This window comes from Thermobia domestica, chromosome 9 (genome assembly GCF_964235325.1).
Source record: "Thermobia domestica chromosome 9, izTheDome1.hap1.1, whole genome shotgun sequence".
Taxonomy (NCBI): domain Eukaryota; kingdom Metazoa; phylum Arthropoda; class Insecta; order Zygentoma; family Lepismatidae; genus Thermobia; species Thermobia domestica.
Genome location: NC_137462.1, coordinates 167,600,422 through 167,626,151, shown reverse-complemented (window position 1 = coordinate 167,626,151; position 25,730 = coordinate 167,600,422). Strand labels below are relative to the sequence as shown.

Sequence of the window (25,730 nt, the reverse complement as noted above, 5' to 3'; positions counted from 1 at the left end):
TACATAATTAGTGAGTTGTATGACAAACCAGAATTGTTAACTTGTCTTGTATTTTTATTTCAGTGTTACTCCTTATGCAAATATAGTATATACTTTTGTTTTCATATTAATTTTCTCGGTACAGCACAGTACATTTAAGATATCCATTGCAAAGTCTCAAACCAAATACAAGATTCACATGACCATGCGGAGGCAATGTTGTCCGCAAATGAAGAGGGAGTATGCTCTTCAAAGGGTTGTTTATCATTTTGGAAGGTGAATTCCTTAACCAACGAAGCTACAGCTGTATTTCTGCGAAGCTAAAACTGTATTTTTGTAAAATTATTAATGAAAGCAAAGAAAGGTGGTCATTTAGTTTTCAGGCGTTTACGTTTTTTCTGAATATCTCAACATATATTTGTTTTATCGAAAAGAAAATTGCGGAATAAATCTCTATTTCAAAATTTCCTTTAGAAATAAGAAGCTACACAAGTAACACTTCCCAAGTGTAACACTCCAATTTTGATAAAAATTTGGCAGGCAGATACTACACATAAAATAAGTAAATACGTGTTTTTTTATTTTCTGCGGAAAAAGGGTTTTAGGGGGCAAAAGCCCCCACCCAAAATTTTGAAAGTTGTCGCCCGAAAGGCAAGAAGAAGTGGACCGAAATTAATGAAATCGTGCACAAATATTGTAGACGAAAAATGAAGGAATACGGGTTTCGTGTTTTTCTAGAAAGAATGGTTGGGTGGGGCGCGGACCCCTCCAAACCTTTGCTCATGAAATATCAAAAGTGCTAGTAACAGTTTGTCAGAAGTGCCTAAATTTACATGAAGAATTGCAACGAAACTTTGTGTATGGACAATATGCAAAAAAATAAATGAACACGGGTTTTTTATTTTCTGCGAAAAAAGGGTTATAGGGTGCAAAAACTCCCACCCAAACTTTTGAAAGTTGAAACCCGAAAGCCAAGAAGAAGTGGACCGAAGTGAATGAAATTGTATGTAGATATTGGATACGTAAAATAAGGCCTTTTGTGTTTCACAAGTGTCTCCATCTGATTTCTTCAAATTTGGCAGATCAACAACAAGCACAAACAGTATAGTGTATTTTATAGCATTTCAGGAGGCACCTTTAACCCTTACAATGTCTTTCCGCATAAAGAAAAACACGTGTCGATTAATTTCCTGTTTGCTGTTGATGTGGCAAATTTGAAGCAAAACGGATAGGGATACTTCAGAAACACGAAAGACCTTATTTTACATAGGGTCTCTAAAATGTCTACCCACAATTTCATTTGCTTTGGTCCACTACTTCCTGCGCTATTACGGTAATATTTACTTTTTTTCGGAGAAGGCCTAGGCCCCAACACTGTTTTCCGCACAAATTAAAACACGTTTCGTTTATTGTTTTGCGAATTGTCCCTATACGAGGTTTCGTTGCAATTCTCCATACTCTTTAAGAACCTCTGACGTATAATTATTTGCACTTTTGACATTTCGTAATCAACAGTTTAAAAGGTCCGTGATATACGCAACCGTTTTTTTAAAAAAGGAAAATACCAAACCCAATTACCTCAATTTACGTCTACAATATCTGTGCACAGTTTCATTCAATTCTGTACACTTCTTCTTGCCTTTTAGGCCTCAAATTTCAAAATTTTTGGTGGGGGATTTTGTCCCTTAAAACCGTTTTTCCTCAGAAAATAAACTCGCATTCGTTTATTTTTTGCGTATTGTCCATATACAATATGTCGTTCCAATTCTTCATGTCCTTTAAGCACTTCTGACATACTGTTATTCGCACTTTTGATGTTTCACGATCAAAGTTTTGTAGGAGTCTTTGACCCACCCAAACCTTTTTCTTTTTTTCAGGAAAATACGAAACCAGTATTCCCTCATTTTATGTCTACAATATCTCTGTACAATTTCATTCACTTTGGTTCATTTCTTGAGACCTTTCGGGCCTCAAGTTTCAAACTTTTGGTTGGGGGCTTTTGCCCCCTAAAACCGTTCTTTCGCAGAAAATAAAAAACGTATTTATTTATTTTTTGCGTATTGTCCCTACTCAAAGTTTCGTTGCAATTCTTCATGTTCTTTACACACATCTGACATACTGTTATTAGTACTTTTGATATTTCGTGATCAAAGGTTTGGAGGGGTCTGTGCCCCACGTAACCATTTTTTCCAGGAAAATACGAAACACGTATTCCCTCATTTTACGTCTGCAATATCTGTGCACAATTTCGTTCACTTCGGTCCACCTCTTCTTGCCTTTCGGGCGTCAACGTTCAAAATTTTGAGTAGGGGCTTTTGCCCCGCTAAAACCACTTTTCCGCAGAAAAACACTTATTCGTTTATTTTGTGTGTAGTATCTACCTGCCTATTTTTTCAAAATCGGAGTGTTACACTTGGGAGGTATTACTTGTGAGTCATAATGTTATATGCATCACTTTTACTCTTCTAATAGAAGCAAACCCTTGACCCCCAAGCGTTACCGGACCAAATGTTCTTTGGACGAAATGTGCTTTGAACTAAACATCCCTGGACGAAATGTCCCTTGGACCAATTGCCTTTTGGACGAAATGCCCTTTGGACCAAATATCTTTTGGACCAATTGCCTTTTGGACGAAATGCCCTTTGGACCAAATATCTTTTGGACCAATTGTGTTTTGGACGAAATGTCCTTTGGACCAATTGTCTTTTGCACCAATTGTGTTTTGGACGAAATGTCCCTGGACCAAATGTGTTTGGACTAAATGTCTCTGGACGAAAATCCTTTGGACGAAATGTTCTTTGGACCAATTGGCTTTTGGACGAAATGTGCTTTGGACCAATTGGCTTTTGGACCAATTGGCTTTTGGACGAAATGTCCTTTGGACGAAATGTTCTTTAAACCAATTGTGTTTTGGACGAAATGTCCTTTGGACCAATTGTCTTTTGGACAAAATGTTCTTTGGAGAAATTGCCCTTTGGACCAAATGTCCCTGGGCCAAATGTGTTTGGGCTAAATGTCTCTGAACGAAAATCCTTTGGACGAAATATCTTTGGACGAAACGACCCCCAACTACCCACCGTCCCATTCTGTTCTGCGCATTGTAGACAGCATCTTCTGAACACTGGTGAGCTTGTCTACGTTTTACTTTCACTATCTCCATTTTTCTTCTTCTGAATCTCCATTTCGAATGAAAAAAGCTCAGGCATTTTTGGATTTTGATATTTGCAATTGTAAGAGTGGCAGTAGCAGTAGGAGTTCAATTTTGAGATACAGCTTGTGAGCTTTTAGAGGAGCTAACTGCTGAAAAAAAATTTTGAATCACCTGTAATATATGAATTTTTATACCTAATATAAAAAACTGAAAGTAACTGTCTGCGTGATTATCACGGTCAAATTGCAAAGTCAAATGAAATGACATTTGGTATATAATCAGGCCCCAATCCCAACTGGGAAGTTATCATACGCATATCACTTTCATTATAACACATATCCTTAGTGGGGAGTAGGTGTCCGAATTTTTGCGAAAAACTGAGTATCTTACAAGCCGTTCAACTTAGAGAGCTTAAATTCAGTATATAACTCTTTACTAAAAATAAACAGAACGTGTCCTGGCATTTTTAAAAATGTGTTTTATGAGCGGGGGGGGATTTTCTATATATTGGAAATTGGTAGTGGGTTGATTTGTAAACATTATCGAAAACGATTGATATTAGTTGAGAAACTAATTGAGGAATGAAAACTACAGTCCTTTGCATTTTATACCCACTGCTTTCAAATATAATAATTGCTGAAGCTGGTGTTTAATATATGGATCGTTCAGAGCATAAGGCAATCAAACCATAAAGTTGTGAGAAAAATAGACATAACATTTGTATTCCAAGCTTAATTTCATGAGCATTTTAAATTAATACGGCATGCTTAATTATATGGAAAACTAGTTTTTCTTTCTCTTCTTCTTACGTTGGTCTACTTTATCTTGATTTGATACTTTCAAATTTCATCCTGTTTTCTACTGAAATGTATATGTAAGCCAAGAAAGAAATAATTATATATGATAAATTTAAATTCATCTTAATTTGGAAGATGAGAAACACTTTACCATTGTATATCGTAAAGATCAGATCCACCGGTATTGTAACAGAGCGGTGCTTGAGCGATTAACGGTAGGAATTCAAACTCCGATAAGTGTAAATTTCACAGTCTTGTTTTATTTCAAGTGTAACCTCTTTAGTCAATGGAGAGAAGGACGTGGATCATGGGTCAGAGTTGATTACGTTGGTGGGTCGGAGTTGGTCACAATGGTTCAGAGTGGTTCATAGTTGGTTGTGGGTCAATTCTGTATTCTACCATTAATTTCATAATTCGCAATCACCCTGTCCTTTAGCTTAAAGACACAATCGTGGAACGTAGAATTTAATATTAGTGATGTAATAAACTCATAATGGGTCGCTTCTTGTTTTACCTTGGTGCATTATACTTTTGCAATGGTAAGACAAGTGTTTACCTCTTCTGGGTAGTTTCACAGTTTCACATTTGTAGAGGTGGTCAAGGAGTTTTCAATGAAGGATTTATTACCATCTTGAACGCTCGCTCTTTTGCACAAGTTAGCATAAAGACTCGGGACTCTTACCATTTTTTTAAAAATTTTAGTAATACTTTTAAATGACATACTACTTAATTCCCCTTACCATTTTCAAATTTTGAGTTGCACCCCTCCTGAGACCCACCGGGGAACCTTGGGGCAAATCTTTTTCCTCGACACGGGGTACCTTTGAAATTATAAAATACATGTTTTCCAGTGTTGACATCTGTTTCATCGTTTCAGACTTTTATTATTGTCAACGGGCTTCATGGATACCATGCTTCTTTATTCTCTTAGTTTTCAGATACAAGCCCCCATGTCGTAAGCGTCAGTGGACCACCGATGCGCAACTGGCGACATTTCGCCAAAAGTTGGTGATCCCGCAGCTACGATCCGTGATGGCCCCACTTCGGTTTTGAAAATTATACCACCAGCGGTAGAGACTCAACGAAACGTCAACGAACCACAAAATTTCTCCCACAAAATATGTTAAATCGCCCATATGCTTGATTTGTTTATATTCAGGAGAGTAAAAAACACTAGGGGAAAAAAGCAAGTATCCCAAGGTGGGCGCGAACCTTCAACCTTAAGTTTACTTGCCGCATATTCTTCTGACTTCGCCACGGAAACGATGAAGAAAATCTCGCTTGTAGAAGGATAAATTATTGAGGTCTTAATTTAGCCCATCAAACAAATCCCTCAATCTCGAGTTCTGTGAGATGGTACTGTGAACCGTTTCAAGATTTATTGCTTTCTGGTGGGGTACTATCTATGTGCAAAATTTGAGAAAATCGCCGACGCGCACCTTCGGAAACTCTCCTCTTTAGTGCAATGTTGACAAGAGATGGTGTGGGTCAATGAAACCTTGATCCACAAAATACTGACCCACTACACATCGTGACCCACAATGACTCAACACCCAACATGACCCATTCACCCACCATGACCCACTCTGACCTACCACCAACTATAAACAACTCTGAACCATTGTGACCAACTCCGACCCACTAAAATACATCGCCATTAAGTTTGATCCATTATCCACGCCATCCTCTCTACTGACTTAAGAGGTTATAATGTAATAAACCAATTTTTTCCAATAGTTAGCTCCTCTAAAAACTCATAGCCTGCATCTCAAAAGCCAAGCAGTAAGTCCTATTGCCATTGTTACAACTGGAAATATCAAAATCCAAAAGAGCCTGAACTTCTTTGTTCATTACAACCAAATGAAAAAAAGAAGAAAAATGGAGGTCTTGAAAGTAAAACGTAGACAAAGTTGCCAGTGTTCAGAAAATGCTATCTAGAAGGCACTGAGCAGAATGGGTTGGTGGGTCAATGGGTCAGTGTGAGTCACAGTGATGGTGTTTCGGAATGGGTCACGCCTTGCTGACCTATGATCTACTGACCCACTCATAAATCTTGACCCATTTGACCCACCGACCAACTCAATCTCTGATTTTACATTTAGTATATCATTTAAAAGACGAAACATACATCTACACAATTTTTTCTCGATTGCGAAGGCTAGCTTGATACATATACTAGTTGAGATGGTAATTTCTTCTTAAGGTGAGAAATTGATATGATTAAAGAGCCCATCTTGAAGTGGTTACAAACTACATTCCAAAGTTATTAGAAACGCTTTCGCGACCCCAGAAAACTATTACTTCGACAATTATTTAAGTAAGTTTTTACATTTTATTAATCATATCTCCAAGCTGCTCATCATGTAAAGATGGGAATGAATTTGGATATAACGCCATTGAGTGCCTCACTACTCATCTCAACGACCGAGAAAGCAATGAATAACACTCTATAATCAGTCATTTTACACTATTTTTACATGCCACTCTTCCCAACTTCAATCCCTTGAGGTATCTGAATTCCACAATTTTTTTTTTTTTTTTTTTTTTTTTTTAAGATTGAAAGTAATATGTCTCCCATGTTAGGTAAAAGTTGCTCCAGTCATTCCGGAGTTTCGCTGGAATATACACGTATACATACATCAAAACATTTAGTGTCTGAGCAATGCTTTTGATGTTGCTCCTGTAAATTCAAAATCGAGGAGGCATAGTCGCTCATACCAAACCGTGGCATTAAATGACGTTGTGTTTGTAACAATGTCACGAACTCAAACTATGGATTTGACACTAATCTCAGTCACTTGAGACATTTTATTTTTCATCCTTTATCGCCCGCCATAATAATGGGTTTTGAATCAATTGAATTGATTTTGAGTTTAACGTCCCGTCAGCAGTGAGGCTATATGAGACGTAGACCTACTAATTAACGCGAACTACATGAGCTCTCGCTGGGGGCCGAATCTGGGTCTCCCACATTGAAAGCGTGTACGCTATACGCTTAACCACAAAGGAGCTTTACGATGAGAGTTAAATTTGGACTTTAACGCTTTCGGAGTTGTAATTATTAATTTCTGCAACAACGAGAACTATGGATTCGACACTAATATCGATCGCTTTTACTTTATATATATTGGCGGAGAGAAAGGGACCACATCCATATACAAAAGCCTTGCAGATTATTGAACTGAATTCCTTTGGAAAGAAATCCTATTCTGCCTTCTTTCTCGAGTATAAATAAGTCTCTTAGACATGACTTCGTGTTCGTAAATTTCCTGTTTACATAGTTCTGGGGATCTGAAGTTTTGTCTGTAACGAAGATTGGAGTTTGTATAATAATTTCTGTTTATACCCGAACAGTCTCTTTACCTTTCAGAAAGCGTAAATCACTTGCTGTAATGAGAAAATTCAGAAGTAACTTCCGATGACAAATAGCTGCAAATAAATACACTACATAATTTATTTATTGCGATGATATTATTTTCTTAATTTGTATTTAACATTCACATATATCATAGAATACCAACGTACTGTGAACACCTGTTATATTTTAAACATAATAATCACTATGTTCTGCAATGATTATATGTTATATATATACAACTGACGTATTTTAATGTAATTATTTTATATAATTTTTCATGCATTGCGGAAAATAGAATTTCATAAAATGCATTGACTCAGATAGGAATCGAACCCTCGACGTTACGATTTAAAATCCAACGGCGTACCACTGAGCTAACACAAGCGCTCCTCGAATAATACTTCTAGCGATATATAACGGTATTTAAGATAATAATTACATTCATATCCACTGCAAACGCTGTTTTTGTTCTACTTTGACTTTTATTTTAGTACTCAGGAGAGAATAATGTTCTATGTCTTAACTTTCACCATTCTTTTACATATGGAAAGATTCGTTTACATATCTAAATATTCCATTAAGTATGGAGAGCAAAATGACAAACAAGCATGTGCTGGCATTAATACAGTTTCGAAATATTGTATCATTAAGTATTTCAATCAATGTTGCTTTTTTATATATAATTGGTAACAAGTCTTATTATATTTAAAAGAAGAAAAACACATCTGCAAGATTTTTCCCGATTGCAAAGGTTGGCTTCGAGGTTCGAACCTGGTTTACTTTTTCCCGAAGATACCCGAAGTTGGACTTAGAAAATTTTTGCCTCGAAACAGCAATAAAGAATGCGCTCAAACTTTTTGAGACAAGGTGTACCATTGAACAGACCCTCTTGTATCTTTGAACAAAGTGATAATTACAACGTTTCTGTGGCTATAATATAAAAAAGAAACCACAAATATTAACAGTTATAAATTGCAATAAAAGGTTTAGCTATAAAATGTTTCCCAGAATTGAATTTTATTAATTTTAATTCAAGATAGAAGAGAAGTTCTAACAAAAACTTGTGAACAATAAACTTGAGCATATACAACTTTTAACATAATCTTGATTCTTTAAATCCAATACTTGAAATCAGAAAATACAGTCTAACAATAGGCTAAAGTCTAACAAGAGAATTCTCGTGTCTAATTTAGACTTCAGACATATGCATAGTTAGAAGATAAATTATTCTATTCAAATGATAAACGTAAATCACCTTGTTATATCAATAGATAAACCTAAACTTAATGATTACATTGTTTATTCTGAAGTACAAATACGACATATAAATCTTTGGGAATCTTCAAAGTAGCCTTTCACCCTTGGCGCCATATTTAAGTTTCATTCATTTTCACTTGTTACTCAAGACGTATTTGTCGGTTTCTGCTTTAACACATTTTTTTGTAAATATGTCGTAACGTGTAGCAGTAGTTTGCATATTGCTACAACACGATCTTTTAAAGAAATAACTGTTTTATCAAGAATAAAAAAAAAATCGACCACTTACTTTTCAAAATTATTTCCACTTTATGCACTGGAGAGCTCTATCACGTTGCCTGCGTTAGAATCCACCTTATGCCATTTTAGGCACAATTACTCTACATTATTTGCAATGAATGGAAAACGCACTCAGTCTCCCTTTAGAGAGAAATATTAAAACTTTTTTTCCCGCAGCAGTTGAACAAGCACTTCATTATGGACTAATTAATATATTTTACTCCTCATGGAGGGGGGCGCAAGTCCCGCGCCCCCTTTGTGGATCTCCACTGGACGATACTTGGACAATCGTCACTGCAATGTTTGTCTAGCTAGCTGCCTAGTGAAAGTTTTGAATAATGAGTCACTGCAATCAGCGTGCGACGCCCCCTCCCGAGTTCCACATAAAACGAAAGTTGGGCCTGTTTGAAACCTAGTTGACACTTATAAAACTATCCTGTACTCCCTACTTATATTAAGAATTATAAACAATGATATCATTCTACCTTTAAAGTATAAAAGTATCAGTTTGGATTAAGTACAGCAAACCATTTTTAATTTAACTTCCTAAGAACATAATTCATATTAAATATGTCGTGATAACTTAGGAAAAAGATAAGTAAAAACTTTGTTTTGTTAATAAAAATAACTTTGTATACTGTTATATAACGCAGCAGCTGAAATGCGTGGGGCAAGGGGCGGGGTGGTTATGGGTAAATCCATAATCGATCGGGGACCAGGGCGAAGTAAAACTAGTTACGCCACTGGAAAGGAATGATAAACTCTGATCTACCACTACGAAAAGAGTAAGGATATTTACAAGGCGATAATATATTTCTATTTGCAGTAATCGTTTCATCTAAAGAATTATGTACCAACATTTATAGATTCCAGTTTGGTTTAGTTGATTGGTTTGAGTTATGCGTCATGGACCGAAATTGTACGAAACATGCATTTACAGCGTAGCATGTGATTCGAACCTGATGGTTCCCCAACGAGAATGGAACCTGTTATAGTTTTCTAAAATGAAGTATAGACCTAATCAAAAATAATTATTGACAAGCCGGTGGGCCCTGACATGTAGCTACAGGTTTGTCTAAGAGAGGCCCGTGGTTTCTGAGAAGGGGGGGGGGGGCAGCTACAATGTACGAAGTCAAAAGAAAAAAGTGCTACAGCTAATGATTTTGAGGCTTGAGAAAACTGTAAATTTGTAGCAGATGATGTAGCAAGCTGTGCATTTGGTCATTCCTTACATACTACTTTTGGATCGGTATTGATCGGTAGATATTTAGCGTAGTTTAGCGTAAATTATTAATTTTATGTAAAATTTATTTTTAAATGACTGAAGCGAGTTAATCTTACGATGATGTTTTAAAAGTTGTGGGTCCAGGAAATTTGGGAGGGCCTGGACTCGATGCCTCTTCGCCAGTGGCTACATCCGTGGGTGGACCATTTATCATAAAACACACTTGTAACTTTTAAAATGATAAATTTATAAAGTGCTAAAATTTTGAATGCAGATATCGACAGATGGAAGTTGGTGTACTCTTATAATTCCACCAGATATACTTTACGTTCAAATTGTCCCCAACCGGCTTCAAGTTTTACTTAGTTATGTATTAAATGCTATCTTTGAAACTTTCTTTAAAAAATCGGAATTTTCGTATTTAAATGTAATATTTTAACAGCAGGAAGTAAGGCAAGAAAATCCGAACTTCATTTCTCAGATTGCGATACGGCAAATCTCGTATAAAACACGAGACGAGACTAATTCATTTTTCGTCTCGTGTGGTTTCGCGTCCATCTCTATAGGAAAAAAATACTCCCGTTCGTTTATACAACTTGATTAACTGAATGAAATATATAACCGCGACCTAAATAGAAGATATTGGCAGAAATTCGTGAAAACACCCCCGCGCTCCGTGTTACACAGGCCAATAACTACGGCAAGGCGAGACTGCTGTTTCGCTATTTCCTCCCCTATCTCTGATGTTAAACTTGTCCAACTTTTATCCTCCTGCAAGAAGTATATATTGAATTGCACTGCCAGTTTTTGGTTGGGGGGGGGGATTATTCCTAATTATTCCTAGCCCTTGTAGGGTCTTTCCATTATCCACCACCTGTGGACCCGCCATCTTCCGGACTGGCAACAACAGGCAGCTGTGAATTTTTTGTAATTGATCAATAGCATGTGTTAATGTACAGGGTGTCCCAAGAGTAATGGTAAAAATTGAAATCACAGATTCCTGGTACCAAAACAAGAAAAAAAAAAGTTTATATGACCTAAAGTCCGGAAGTGGACAGGGGAGAATCTAGATAGCTTCGAATGTGGGGAGAAAGGAAATTGCCGTCTTAGAAAACTGTAACCGTTCACACCTTCCGTAACTGTTCACACTCATCTTCAATGTGGTGAAAAACACGGAAAATGTAGCGACTTTTGAAATCCTATCTTAGAACTTCCAATTTTCCGCCATAGGTTGAAAGAAGTGAACAAATTAGGTTACAAAACATTTAGGGGCCGCGGTGGCTCAGTGGTAGAGCGTTCACCTCTGGTGCTTGGGGTCCCGGGTTCGATCCCAGCCCCCTTCCGTGTGCGTTGGTTTCACCGCACACCGTGTGCGTTGGTTTCCTCGGGGTTCTCCCGTTTCCTCCAACTTTCTTAATTCCATCATTTCATTCATTACTCATCATCACCATCTCCTTTAGCCTAACCGGCATAAACGTGGGACGTAAAACTCAAAGATTTCATTTCATTTTACAAAACATTTATGTTAGGTTAAAAAAACGTGTGACAAAATTTAATCAATTGGGGCCTTATTCAGAGTCGTTCTGACACGTGAATAGTGTCATACTAAAGAGTACGACTAATGTTTCCTGTAGTAGTCAAGCCTTTAGTATGACGCTAATCATACTTCAAAACGACTCTGCGTAAGACCAAATCTATAATGTACATTTAATGCTTGTCCATGCCATAATCAGAGTATTGTTTTGGGGAGAGAGGGTCCATTTGTTGTAAGGTTGAAGTACTGCTAGACAAAAGTATATAATTTTTTATACCGTTAAATACTATTTTATAGTAGTTTCTTGAGGATTGAAATTAAAAAATTAGCAATAAACTAAAAAAATACTTTTTCTTGAAAGTAATTGTAATGAAACATTTTATATATTTTTTTTTTATTTGATACATGTATCAAGATTATTTGCACAGTAATTTTTGTTTAATTTGTTGTCAAGTGACATCATTATAATTGAGAAGTTATTGTACGCAGTAACGAATAAAACATATTCTATGTATTCCTTTTCTTTTATTTCTTCTAAATTTTAAAATAAAAAATGCTTACATTTAAAACTTGTTACTCAAATTTAATATGTCAATAAAAATCATTATAATAAAAGAATGATAAGCATTGGCCGTGATCTTTACTTGAATAATAATAATAATTCAAATAAGACTGATATTCTTTTATTTTAATTCACAAAATTTAGTGCAGCTCTAAATCGGGGTTTTCCATTTAGAATTTAGGCCTATTATTAATTTGTGAAATATTTTGCAGTTTTGCTACACTTTTTTTTAACTATTTAAATTTAATTTTATAATGTAGCGCAAAATAGCGGAATTTCAGTAAGGGCAGCTGAACGTGGCGGAATTTTGACGGTTTAGTAGCGACTTTTTCGAGCTATGAACCTGGCAACAATGTAATAACGTCGAAAGATCACGCTTTTGCATTTGAAACTTTTCTTTTCGAGACATCAATGCAGTTAACGATCCCAGTTTGACTCGACTCTACTTACACCAGGCAACTTGTTGGCCTTGCTCTTTGACTATGCTGTGAGCCGAATGAAGCAAGCAATCGACATTCCTAATTCTCAGGAGAAAGAGCATTTTTTGCGCCCTAATCCGCCCTGCACCGTCCGTAGGATTCTACTCACTGCCACTATATGTATGAAATAACACTAGCCTGCAAAATTAAGGTCATTAAAAAGTGTTTAAAATATAATTACCAATCTTTATGTAATTTTGGTACGCTAATTCCAAAAATAACATTCATATTTCTGTATCACGTAAGGTTTCTGTATAAAAGAGTCATAGCTACATGGAAAAACAGCTTTTATGTTCTTATTTTATGAACAGATTTTATGAAAAGTTTACCTTTCAATTTTCAGATAAAACTCGATCAAATATGTATACAAGTCCTCATGTTGCTTTTTTGCGTGAAAACTCTGATTGTGGAAGGTCTCTCTGCAGCATCCAACAGTAATCTGCTAGCATGTTGACCTTCCATCTTCTCTGGCACCTTCGCTCCATATCCTTGATACTTTTATGGAATTGCTGCCCTTGCTCGTTATTTACTGCACCTAGATTTTCCGAGAAGTAATTTAAATGTGATTTAAGGAAGTGCAGTTTTAAATTCATTGAGCATCCCAAATCTTTTAATTTTACTTATGTTTTCCACAATAAGCTTGAAGTTAAAATCCTTAGTTACCAAGAAATTTTTGAGCTACTTTTTAAAATGTATTCCAAGCCTCTTGCTCAGGTACGACCATCGTACCATTGAACACCTTATCTTTCATTAGTTTTCTGATGTCTGAACCAATAAATACATCCTCTTTCAATTTATATTATGGAAGTCATGGAAAATTTTCAGTCAAGTATCGAAAACATTCTCCCTTTTTTGACAGATCTTGATTTAACTGTTTCATGACGCCAAGTTTAATATAAAGTGGCAGCACCAGGATTCTACTAGGATCAACTAAGCATTCCCATATTATATTTTTACCTGTCTGTAGGGGTGTTAAAGGTGGCCAAACTTTCTGGGTCCAGTGATGAGCTCTATTCCTGCTATCCCATGTATATTTGGTGTAACCTGCCTGTTGTTCTAGAATCATGGAAATAACTTTTAAATCACTGTATATTGTTCAGGCACGTTCATTGTACTTAAGTTTTGTGAGGATTACAGATGGATTTTCTTAACTTTTTTCCAGAAACACAGAGTGAGAAACTGGAACTTTGGCGTATCTACTCCCATGTAGCAACCTGCTTTAAAGCTTCTTTTCGAGGCGTCGACGAACAGTCTCCCGTACTTAAGCTCATATGATATATTCAACTTTTCCATTAATACAATGACATTGCAACAATATAATAGGATTTCTTTTTCACAAAAGTAAGGAATGAAATCTCTTTCTCTGAACCTAGGAAAAGAAATACCTGGTGCCAAAATATTTTCCTTCAGTCGAGAATCCAGTAGCTGTGCGCATTCCTTTGTAAGACCCAAATCACGAACCAAATCTTTAAGTTCTGCCTGCGGAAATAGCTCAGGCCCATTGTTACCTGCAATAGCTTCAAATTCGTCTGTATCCTGACCATCTTCCTCAGAACTTAAGTTGTAGACTCTAATGTTTCTGGACGGGTTGGAACAGTATTTCTGAGCATCTAAAGCAGGGTATCCTGCTGGAGGTAGATATGGATTATTATTATTATTATTATTATTATTATTATTATTATTATTATTATTATTATTATTATTATTATTATTATTATTATTATTATTGAACTCTTATGTTGCACGAACAATAACAATCATCAGTAGGATTTCGGGGTTATCTTTGGATCATAGGCACACCAAAACGAAAAGATTGTTTAGTGCCCTTCCACTTCTACACATAGATAACACACGTTGTGGGGAGCCCAGGATTTGTCTGGGTCACCTAGTTTTAAACCAAAATAAGTGAAATACACTTTTTTTTGACAAAGTATATGTTCTGTTGATATTTCTTCACTATATACTCTCCAAAAATGTAATAAAACTAATCTGATGAATTCCGACCACCCCTTGAAGCCATTTAGACCACTTCACAAACACTATGGAGAGTTTATAGCGCACACCAAACAGCGTTTACATTCAAAGCTAAGTAAATTCATTCCTAGCATATGTATACCTATAAACAAACTAACTGACAATCCTATAATAAGAAATTGCGTTCTTTGCCATTAGAATTTCACAAATTGTAACTTAACAAAGAGTGGTGCTTGAATATTGCTTAACAAAAGTAAATTTAATTAGTAGGAAGTATATTATATTCGTTTCCTATATGTTTACCTTGTAAATTTGAAACTATATTATCACTAGTCTTCCTGCCATTGAGCAGGAACTTATTTAATGTACTCTTTACACAGCATTCAAAGAAAGAGTCAAAGTGTATAGCAAAATGTGGGTTTGTGAAGAAACTTTACGTGATAGAACTTTTTCGATTATTCCATTGAAATCAGCACACCGAAATCTATAAGAACCACTTACTAATTTCTAAACACTTTTTCCATCGCAGGCTAGTGTAATCATTGAAGCATGATTGTAAATATACTATGTGACAAGAAATAGCTACTTTTGACTGATTCTAGGAATTTGTATTATTGCAGATGGAAAATACGGCTTCAGAATCAAATGAAAATCAACATAATTTTGGCAGAAAAGCGATGATACAGAGTCGTTATTCAGACGAATACCTTCAGGACGAAATGTTTGGAGAGGGCAAGCATAAAGCAGATCTATGGTACTCTTACATGTTTGGATCAGGAACAGGAAACAGAGAAGGTAAGTGAAGGTTAAATCTGTATCAAAAATAATGCGAATAACTTGTTGATCTTAAAACCAATTGATTTAGTCATGTGCTTGTTACTCATGTTATGTAAGGTGTAAAAGAAAGTGATCATGAACAGATAAAATCTAGGAGAGACTTCTCTGGATCGGAAAACCAGGTGAAAAAATCCATATTAATACCTATCTTATAGGGCGTTGCAGATGTGATTTTCTAAAAATTGGATCTGTTTAATGTCTACAGTATTAAACTTGCTACTGTAGTTTTTCTAGTGTTGGTGACTAACAGAGAAACAGTACGAGTATTCAGAAGTGATACCCTTGTAATATCACGATCATAATTTGGAGCCGAACCCTTAAAGAACCAATAGCCATAGATCTATTGTAGTTCCCTGTTTTTGCTCAGGAATCATCTGAAGTTTTCTAATTGTTTTGCTTGGTGTCGTATCATTTGTACAAAATTTAAGGCCAAAAGGTTGTTGCATTGTATGGATGGAGAAGGATTCACATGTAACTACTACGAGATTGTGATGAAAAACAAGAGAATAGTAAAAACGATGATAAAATCTAGTTCATTCACAGTATATAATCGAAGTATTGTATTGATCATGCACTCAGTAAGGATTATCACTTTTCCTAATTTTATCCGAAAAATAACTTTCTTTTTCTTTTTGCAAGAAATTTTTTTCGAAAAGATTAACAAAGAAATATCTTACGAATCAGTCTTCCGAGGGAAGGAAAACCTCAAATCTAAGTAGTTTTCGCAAATAAAAACTTTATATGGGGGCTGTTATTTAAAAATAAAAACTTTCGAAAATCGAGAACTTTGGGAACGCCAGAGCTGTAAAACATAAGTAGATTAAGATTTTTGAGAAAACAAAATAATGAAGACTTTAAGGCTGTGAAATCTGGGGTTCGTACGAGGCGAGATCATGACGCACACTGCGTCATTGAAAACTGTAAAACTAATTAGTACATGTTTAAAATTTTAAACAAGTTGAATGTAAAATTTGAAGGTAGAACAATAGCTTTTAATAGTCCGTAGCCGGAGGAAGGTTACTGGAAATAATGATCCAACAATTGCGCACTCGTAGGAAATCCAATGGCTTAGATACTATAACACGCTGAACGCTACTACAATGCAGGACTTTTTAATAATATATGTACAGTGGGCCACACAAATTTCTGATGTACAAAGTCCGCGAGATAGGCAACCCAACTAACGCCTGCTCCAAGATTAAATACGCCTGGTAGTAGCTAGCACAGCAGTGTGAAGTTGCCCCCACCTGTTAAAAGCACAAATCGTAAAGAGTATTTTAGTGCAGAAGTGGAGCGAAACACTGACTGACGAAATGACAAAAGGGAGTCTTTGGATACTTGAACTCACAGTATTTCTTGTTTGTATGATACACACATAAAATTATACACGACCACTTGAAAAAATATACGGATACCAGAGACGCCGAAGAGAAGATAAAAGCCGGGGGACATAGTTAATCTTATAATTAATCAAATGATTGTACAAACAAGTTTACTTATTTCATATAACTATACATATCCACGTATCAAATAATATACGGATAGATTATGCGGTATATTATATGGTATGTTATTTTCTTTTAACTAAACCAAAGCTTTCCGCCGAGTTTCGGGCTAGTCCAACCGCAAATCAATTAAAAGTAGGAATGGATCAATTGGGAGGAAGAATCCAACCCCCAATGAAAATTTTGGGTGTCTAACAGGGCGTGAACTCCTAGGTTCCAACGGTGCTGATTCATACGTACTACTACTTCGAAAGAAGAAATTGTTGATTTCATTATTCGTTAAATAATGTTTGAAAATACTAACTATTGGCAATTTATTTGTAAATATTAAAAAAGCAAAATTCGATAACACTCAAACGAGTTGGAGAATTTATTCCTTATTAACGTATTTCTGTTAGGTTACAAATATAACTGAGGGTTCATGATTTGTATAATATTTGTGAAATTTTACACATTGAGACACAGAGAAAAGCGGATGATATAGTGTCAATAAACAACTTAAAAATGCACGAAATTAACGGATAATATCAAATATAGAATTATTAACAGATTTAACTTTGTAACTAGTTTTCTTCATTCATTTTCTTTCCTTTATTTTCAGGATTTCATCATCACTGAATTTCTCAACTGGAGATTATATTTCATTTTGCAGCATCCAACTGGAGCTCAGCCTTGTAAATGAAACACTTTAAAAAGGTTAAACGGCGAAAGCGGGAATCGAACCCGGGCCACCAGATTAAAAAAGCTACAACTCTAACCACTCATCTAAAGCGTTACCTCTTACAGCTCGCATAAATAAAGAGCCTTTACTGTTCGCTCAAAACAGTAGCTAGTTAATAGTCAGATTGATTGGCAAAACACAGGATCGGAGGGCATTATATCACTGTATTCACTAAATTATCAACATTACAGATTTTTTTTAAAACTAAATACAAAACTCCTTTATTTTGAATCAAATACGGGGCGTGTATTATACTCATAAACAAACTGAAGACAAATCAATTACTGCTTAGTAATCGTGGTTAAGTGGTCAAGGCGCTAGACCAGTATCTGAACACTGGCGTCGTTAGCTTTTTAAATCTGGGGGGTCGGATGAATCAAAATCAAAATACTCTTTCCGACGAAAGTTACATATACAAAATAGTATAGTTTCTTTAAATATACTTGACTAAAGTCTGGGGGGAACGCGAACCCCCGACCCTCCCGCTAACGACGATCGTGATCTGATTGTAGACTAATCGAATCGGATCCACGAACGACCAGTACATTATTTTTACTTTAGAATTTTTGCTGGCGATTGATCGGTGATGACACACGTTTTATTTTCTTCTGATATTTGAATACTCGGATGTTTTAATACTTGAACTATCAAATCTTCACGAATAATAATAATAATAATAATAATAATAATAATAATAATAATAATAATAATAATAATAATAATAATAATAATAATAATAATCTCAGAGAAGATTAAAAGTTAGGAGCTTGTAATCGCTCAGGGCATAACATAACCAGAAATGTAACATTTGCTAAGAATATTTCGGTTTTGTTTAGTGTTGCTCACGAGAAGAGGAATTTCTCATCTCGTTTCTGAAACAAAACAACGCTTTGGTTTAAAATTTTGGTAGTTGCAGAGGTATGTTCTGGAGGTCCAGACGCCCTCCCGAAATCCCGACTTATCTGTAAGTTTTGTCTAATTTTAGGTAACTTTAAAAATTTTATTATTATTATTATTATTATTATTATTATTATTATTATTATTATTATTATTATTATTATTATTATTATTATTATTATTATTATTATTATTATTATTATTATTATTACTGAAAATTTAAGACCTCAATATTAGGTCCTATTGCAATGTAAATAAGCGTACTGAAGTTGATAGGAAAAGAAAAGGAAAGGATAAGAAATAGTGATAGAGAAAAGATAAGAGCTATTAGTATCCGAAAAGAAACGAAAGGTGAGAAAGAAGGTGTCAGCTCCTGAACAATATGGAAACTTCGGATGCCTAACCAGAAATTAAGTAGGATTTGTCTTCACCACGATACATAGTAACACGCTTTCTTTGGCTAAAAGACTTTGGATTATGTATGCGTTATATTGATATTTTAACGAAAATATAATACCAATATAAAATACAGTAGTTCCTATTTACAAATTTTGGTTGAACGGATATATGCAACGTGTTGTAAATAGCGAACGAAAATATTATTATTTCTAGCAGTAGGAGTAATAGTGAAAAACGTTCGGAATAATTGCTAGGAAACAATATTGTTTCAGACACATTTTTGAATCATACTAGGTCCTAAGCATGACCCTTAGGGGTCGTGTTCATGAATTGTTTGCTAGACATGTTACATTTCCCACCACAGTACGAATCAAGGTTGTAGACAGACATGTGACGTCATTTTGCTAGTATTTCCATGTGAAGAAAGTTGTCTCCACTCTAACTCGTAAGACCGAAAGAAGTTGAACATTTTTCATTTTATTACACATCAGAAGTTTGCATATTGTAGTTCATAAAAATAATTTACCGCACCGAGAATCGAACCCGGGACCCTTGAATTACGAAACGACTGTTCACACCACCACGCTAAGACTTCTCTGTTAAGTAAGGGTTAAAAAGCAAATTGCACACGTTGACGATAACGACGAAACACACTGATTTCTGTCATGATAAAATACTATACTCGAGAGACTTCAAATTTAAATTAAAAAAAAAAAACAAACAAAAATAGACTTATAGTGCAACAGACAATTTTTTTTCTGATTCACCGAAAGTATCTCCGTATCTTGGTATTATTGCAATTACAAATATCAATATCCAAAAATGCCTGAAGTTCTTTTTTCACTTACAAGGAGAAAGCAGACTTTGGTAAATTAACATCGGGGCAATTTTTTGCAAGGCGATTGTGAAATTTAAAGTGTTCATATTACAAACTGGGAGAGCACAATGGCCTAATATAGCATAGAAAAAGCGTCTTAAAATTTTCGACTCGTCGCATATGTCTTCATTGCGCAAATTTTTTAAGTGACGTCGTGGCAGTCAGAAGCGTTTGTGACTCACGTTCTAAGGGTTACGGGTTCGATTCTCGCGGGCGTCAACTTTTTATTTATTTATTTATTTTTGCTTCAACCAATAAAGTAGCCACTTGTAGCTACAAGTAAAATGTTAATTCTCCATATGTTTATAATGAATTAAAACAATAAAAATATTCAAAGCAGTTGTAAAATCTTTCAATATTTCATGGTAACTGGCAAGGGCGCTGATGCTGCCCCCTCAAAGCTCATGTGGGCCCATGTATTTTTATAAATATGTATTTAATATTATTATATGTATTGTTCTATGTATTTTTTTATGAATGGGTCCCCTAAATTTACAGAGAAATCAGCGCCGTTGGTAACTGGCAAAAAAAAAAAAAACTATTTCGTAAATATATTGATATCACGAGTTATATTATGGTTACCACAGTCGTTGTGTAAAAAATGTTCTTATGCTTCGTGTCTACATCTGTTGATAGTGTGTTTTAAAAGCACTGACAAAAATGGCACGGAGGGATGAGAGGGACATGTCCCCCTCCAATCTTGAAACTGAGGAATTGTGCTCCCAATAATCCGATTTAAAATGTGTTTTTTTGGGGGGAGAAATGTGATGAATTGTGTCCGATTGTCACAAAGAAAAATGAGATGAAATTCCCCCAGAATAAGAATCAAATCTGCCCGCTTCACAATGTTGAAGACAACTCTGCTCCCCTGATCCTCAACAGTATATTTGTCTCCCACCGAGTTTGGTGACATATATCCTACCTACGGCGAGGCGGCGTTTGCGGTTTTTTGTCTACGAAATCAGCGAATACGCAATATACACTGCATCGTCAATTGCCCGGGTCTTCTTCCAGTCTATTTATTTTTCTAGTCAAGGATACAATCAGGGGTTTATATCTTTAATTCCGAGGCCACATCGTCACTTTCGGTGAGACTAGGACAGATGAGGCAAGCAGGTTTGGTCCGTGCTACCATATATCATCCCGACATTCGCCTTGTGCAACGACGGCTTATAAGGCACAATATGCAGGATGGACGGCAGAAATTTTTTCTCTATTAATATCCACACTGGACCGATAGTGTCCCTAATGGATGAGTGGTTAAGCTCTTCGCTTTGTATTCAAGGGGTCTCGGGTTCGATTCCCGGTGGGGACACAAAAGGTTCGGATCCCTCGTTAAACTGTAGCTCCCGTCCTTTATACGTCATTATCATCCAATGGAAGGCAATACCAAACCACCATGGGTTCATCTAGCCCAGAAACCTTCAGGTCAAAACCTGCCTTCGGGCAGAACACCGATCATCATCATCATCATGGAACGATGCTCCCAAACACTTTCGTTTCTGTGTTATCATGTGTACCCCCTTCACTTTCATGTCTGTATTTGTCCTCCCTCATGTACATTATTCACTCACGACTATCGTTAAACCTTTTTAAGCACGTGTACAGAGCCTTTTCAATTGTCTTTTGTGTTACTAATATTTTTCCTTGTGCATGAATTGCTATACTGTGCTATACCTTCCATATCAATGTTATGCAGCGCTGGCAACACTGCGGTCTGGATGGCAACCCTGATTATGATGTTTCTTCGTCCTTGATGCCCTTATGTTTAGTTTCTTTCTTTTGGTTGACTTTCTTTCCCTGTTTGCAAGAAATTAACTTTTCCCATCATTCCTGACTTTCTTCAATTTTGCCGACATTCAAAACGAAGAATGCATCTAGCAGTATGACTGGAAAGGGTTTGAGAAGATTTCGGACACGTGAGTGTTAACTTAATTAGTAAATGATTGCTTTCTAGATTCCCCAGAACTGTAACATGACAGCGATTATGAAGGGAAGCAGAGGTAATTACAGTGTCTGGGGTGGTTTGTGAGATGGTTGTGTGCGCGTTGGGAGTTGATGAATAATGCCTATCGTATTTGTTTCAATGAAGTTAATGAACTGTTGTTTCTCTCTCGCAGATCTACTATGAATGTTAATATATGCCATAATGATATAGTTATGAAAGCTATTGGAGATGTATTGGAAGAAGTTAAATGTGATATTGTGACCTGGACGTATAGAGATGGTGGCAAGAGTGACATACAGTTGACGAAAATAGGTCGTAACTATAAGGTATTCAGGAAGACGAAATGTGAGAAAATGTCGGATGGCAAAAGTAACAGGATAGCAAATAGCTACGCCGCCATTTGCACGTTGTGCTGGAAGAGTGTTGTCATGGCGTAGAAGTTAATAATGTGGTATTTTACAGCTTTGCTTGGATGTAAGATAGGTTTCATTCAACAGAAAGGCGTTAGCTTTTTCTTCAAGAAGCAGATGCTCGATCAAAAGCTTGTGCGTTAGTAGTAAACTGATATTAAGAAGTATAAGCACAAGATCCATGATCATGTTATGCTTAAACTGCCGTTTCGAGTAAAGCAGCATAGAAATACAGATTGTCCTGAATATGTAGCATTGAGGTTAATGTAAAAAATATTTCGCGCAGCATATTGCATTTGTTGAAGGATATGTGGTCTATCAAACAGATGTATGTTTTGAAGAGTGATGGTTATGAAGGAGAGTAGCTGAGCCAGTTACAGTTTGTTCCGTTTCTGTAGGAGACATTTGAGTTTACTGTGTTGTATGAAGTCGAATTGAAACAACTAGACTTGGTTTTGCTGTGTCAGGTGCTGGGCGAGATTTACATTTAGAGCTGTATGTAGGGTGACTCTCGGGACTCAACAGATGGCGTTTTCAAATTCGTACACTGATTAGTAGCATGGGGACCGGAGAAATAACCACACTTTGAGGCACTCCTACAATTAGCGGTAGTGTGGTCGTTATATTTTTGATACCTGTCACACCGAATCGGTAAGGATTGTGCAGTTCGAGATAGTTCCACACGGTGGCGTTTCTTAAAGATGTTGGAAAGTAGAGTGTCATTTTGCGAATTTGTTAGGACTCTCACCATGTAGGTCGGGCCTTGGTTACTTCGAACGCGTATGCATTTATGGATGTCTACGCCTTCCAGCTTTAGTTCTTCCTCTACTTCGCCATCTTGGATGATAGGGTCGACGCCACGGATAACGACAGACAAGAAGAGTGCTTTTCTAGGCGGCGAAGGTTGTTTAACAGTTGGTGGTTGTAGCTTTTCGAGTTTAGTTTGTTTACCAAAAATCTCGTGAGGGAATTTATTGCGAATGGTGATTGCAAATCGAGGATCAGTAGATCGAATAATAATGCCATTCCGGGTTTTGATAATTTCCGATACAGCTTCCCTTCGAAGATATTTAGTGATCTGCTGGAACAGAAGTTTTGGATTTTCGAATTTTGTATCGTAATTTGTTAGTTTAAATAGATACCACTCCGGTTTCAGAGTTGACTAGAGTGTTGGGATATCCGCGAAGGTTGTTTAACAGTTGGTGGTTGTAGCTTTTCGAGTTTAGTTTGTTTACCAAAAATCTCGTGAGGGAATTTATTGCGAATGGTGATTGCAAATCGAGGATCAGTAGATCGAATAATAATGCCATTCCGGGTTTTGATAATTTCCGATACAGCTTCCCTTCGAAGATATTTAGTGATCTGCTGGAACAGAAGTTTTGGATTTTCGAATTTTGTATCGTAATTTGTTAGTTTAAATAGATACCACTCCGGTTTCAGAGTTGACTAGAGTGTTGGGATATCCTGATCGTTATCGATAGTTACGTCATCGGCGTCTCGATTGGTGTGATGGCGTTTTGATGGAGGTGTACCAGGTTATACGAAGTTATCATTCACAATTGGTGATCGAAAACGCGAGCGTACAGAACAAGATTCAGTGAGTTAGATGTAGTAGAATTTCTTCTACGAACTTTGCGTTTTTCGCTAACGGGTGGATCGGTAACCTTAAGGAGATGAAATGAAATGAAAACAAAAATACAGGTTATAACCCTCTAAAAGGCGTATAATCCTTTTGTTCACCCTGTAAGAAGCGTACTTGCACCGATCTCAGAAGTACGTATTGCAATACTTCTTCATCGCAAGGTGCAGTAACTGCTTCAAGATCGGTTAGTTTAATCCAGAGAAAGCTTGAAAGTACCTGTTATTTGAGCGTTGTAAATAAAATATATCTCTAGACATCATTCTGTGGGTGTTTGTATTTCAGCTTCTATTATTCCAAAAAAGTCTGTGAATTATAATTAAAACTTAACAAACGTACATGCTACAGAATAATCCCTGCAACAAGTATCAATATATAGTTGTCATTGTCATAATTAAAGTAATTATGTCTATAAAATTTAAAGCACAGTTCTTCCATATAGGGATCATTAAAATAATTACTATATTTTGCACAGTTGTAAAGGCTGACATTTTGTCTTAATTCCTTGCGGTTCCTGGCGGAATCGAGTACGTACTCGATTCTTCAGGGAGAGAGAATCGATTCCGGACTCGGATCGGAATCTGTTTTCTTCATATCAACCCCCCCCCCCCAGCGCACTCTTGCGATGTAACAATATTTCAATGGCAAATAATTTGTATTCTACGTTAACTAATAACAATTTTAAGTAGGTGGCATTGCATGGTTAGGTTAGGGTTTTATTCATTAAAATACAGTATATCTTTGTCTTTTTCACGATGAGCAACACGAACTAGAAGTAACTTTTTATATTTTTCTCTCTTCTATGCATTGCTATAAGTTTCATTGTGTATCCCCCTTTTCACATCTATTTGCATTCCCCTTGTTTCTGTGCACTGGATCCCGCCCTTTGCAACAGGCAAGCACACGAGGTTAACTGAAGTTCACTCTCACTGTTTACCACTCGCCAAGCAAGTGAATGGAGTTCTAGAGGTGCATGACACTCTATGGTGTATATGTCCAAAGAAATTCGGAATCGATCCCAGCCAATCAGAGCAACCGTAGGGAATCGAGTACGGAACCCAGAACTCATTTATGAGACAACAATTCTGAGTACAAACAGAATCGATTCTGCAGGCAGATGTCCTGGACTCGGTTTGTGAAAAGTGAGCACAAGCAAAATCGAGACCGGCTGCGCTCGGAATGGAAGTACAGAAAAGCAGATGTTTTATCAGCCTACTTTGTTCGTTACTGGTCTGTCAGAGTTGAGTATAGGTACGTACAACATTAACACCGTTAATGGCACCAATATACAACATAATCACAATTTCTAAATTGCAGGTGTTTCATACGTGTATTTTAACACACATTTGTTATAATAATTGTAGCCTTCATTCTATGAATGACTTTATCACGACAGATAATAACGTTGAACAGAATTATGCATGGTGAGTACCAGGGGTGTACGCAGGGTACCGTAGGTCCTGGGGGTTCGGGCCCCTTCCGCGAGATCTCGATTTGTCAGTAAATTTAGTATCATTTTAGGAGTAATTTTACAAATTTTAATATAATTTATTCTCATATTGAATTTGAACGCAGGAAAAACTCTGCACTCCAGAAAATAAATTCCTGTATACGTCACAAGTCAGTACAACTACTCATTGTTTTTCTTGTTTTTCGACTCATTCAGTGGCGATTGTAGCCCGGGGGCCTAGGCCCCCCAGTTTTTGAGTGGCATAAATAATTTAAGCTATTATTTATGTATTTTTGAAAGTGTATAGTAAACTCATGATTTACCTATCATACTCGGAGGTCTGGCTGGCACCCCCCACAGTCTTTACTTTCTATAACCGCCTCGGGACTCATTACTTACAATTCACTAGTTAAAATACAATAATAATAATAATAATAATAATAATAATAATA

General features: G+C 36.3%; 1 protein-coding gene across 1 annotated transcript in view; it reads left to right on the top strand.

Annotated features, from left to right (window-relative positions):
- The window catches only part of fs(1)N (female sterile (1) Nasrat), a 216,697-nt gene that overhangs the window by 11,303 nt on the left and 179,664 nt on the right, over positions 1-25,730 (top strand). The window contains exon 2 of the mRNA XM_081772155.1: positions 15,216-15,390. Coding sequence (XP_081628281.1) covers positions 15,216-15,390 — 175 coding nt within the window. The remainder of the gene's footprint in view (positions 1-15,215; positions 15,391-25,730) is intronic.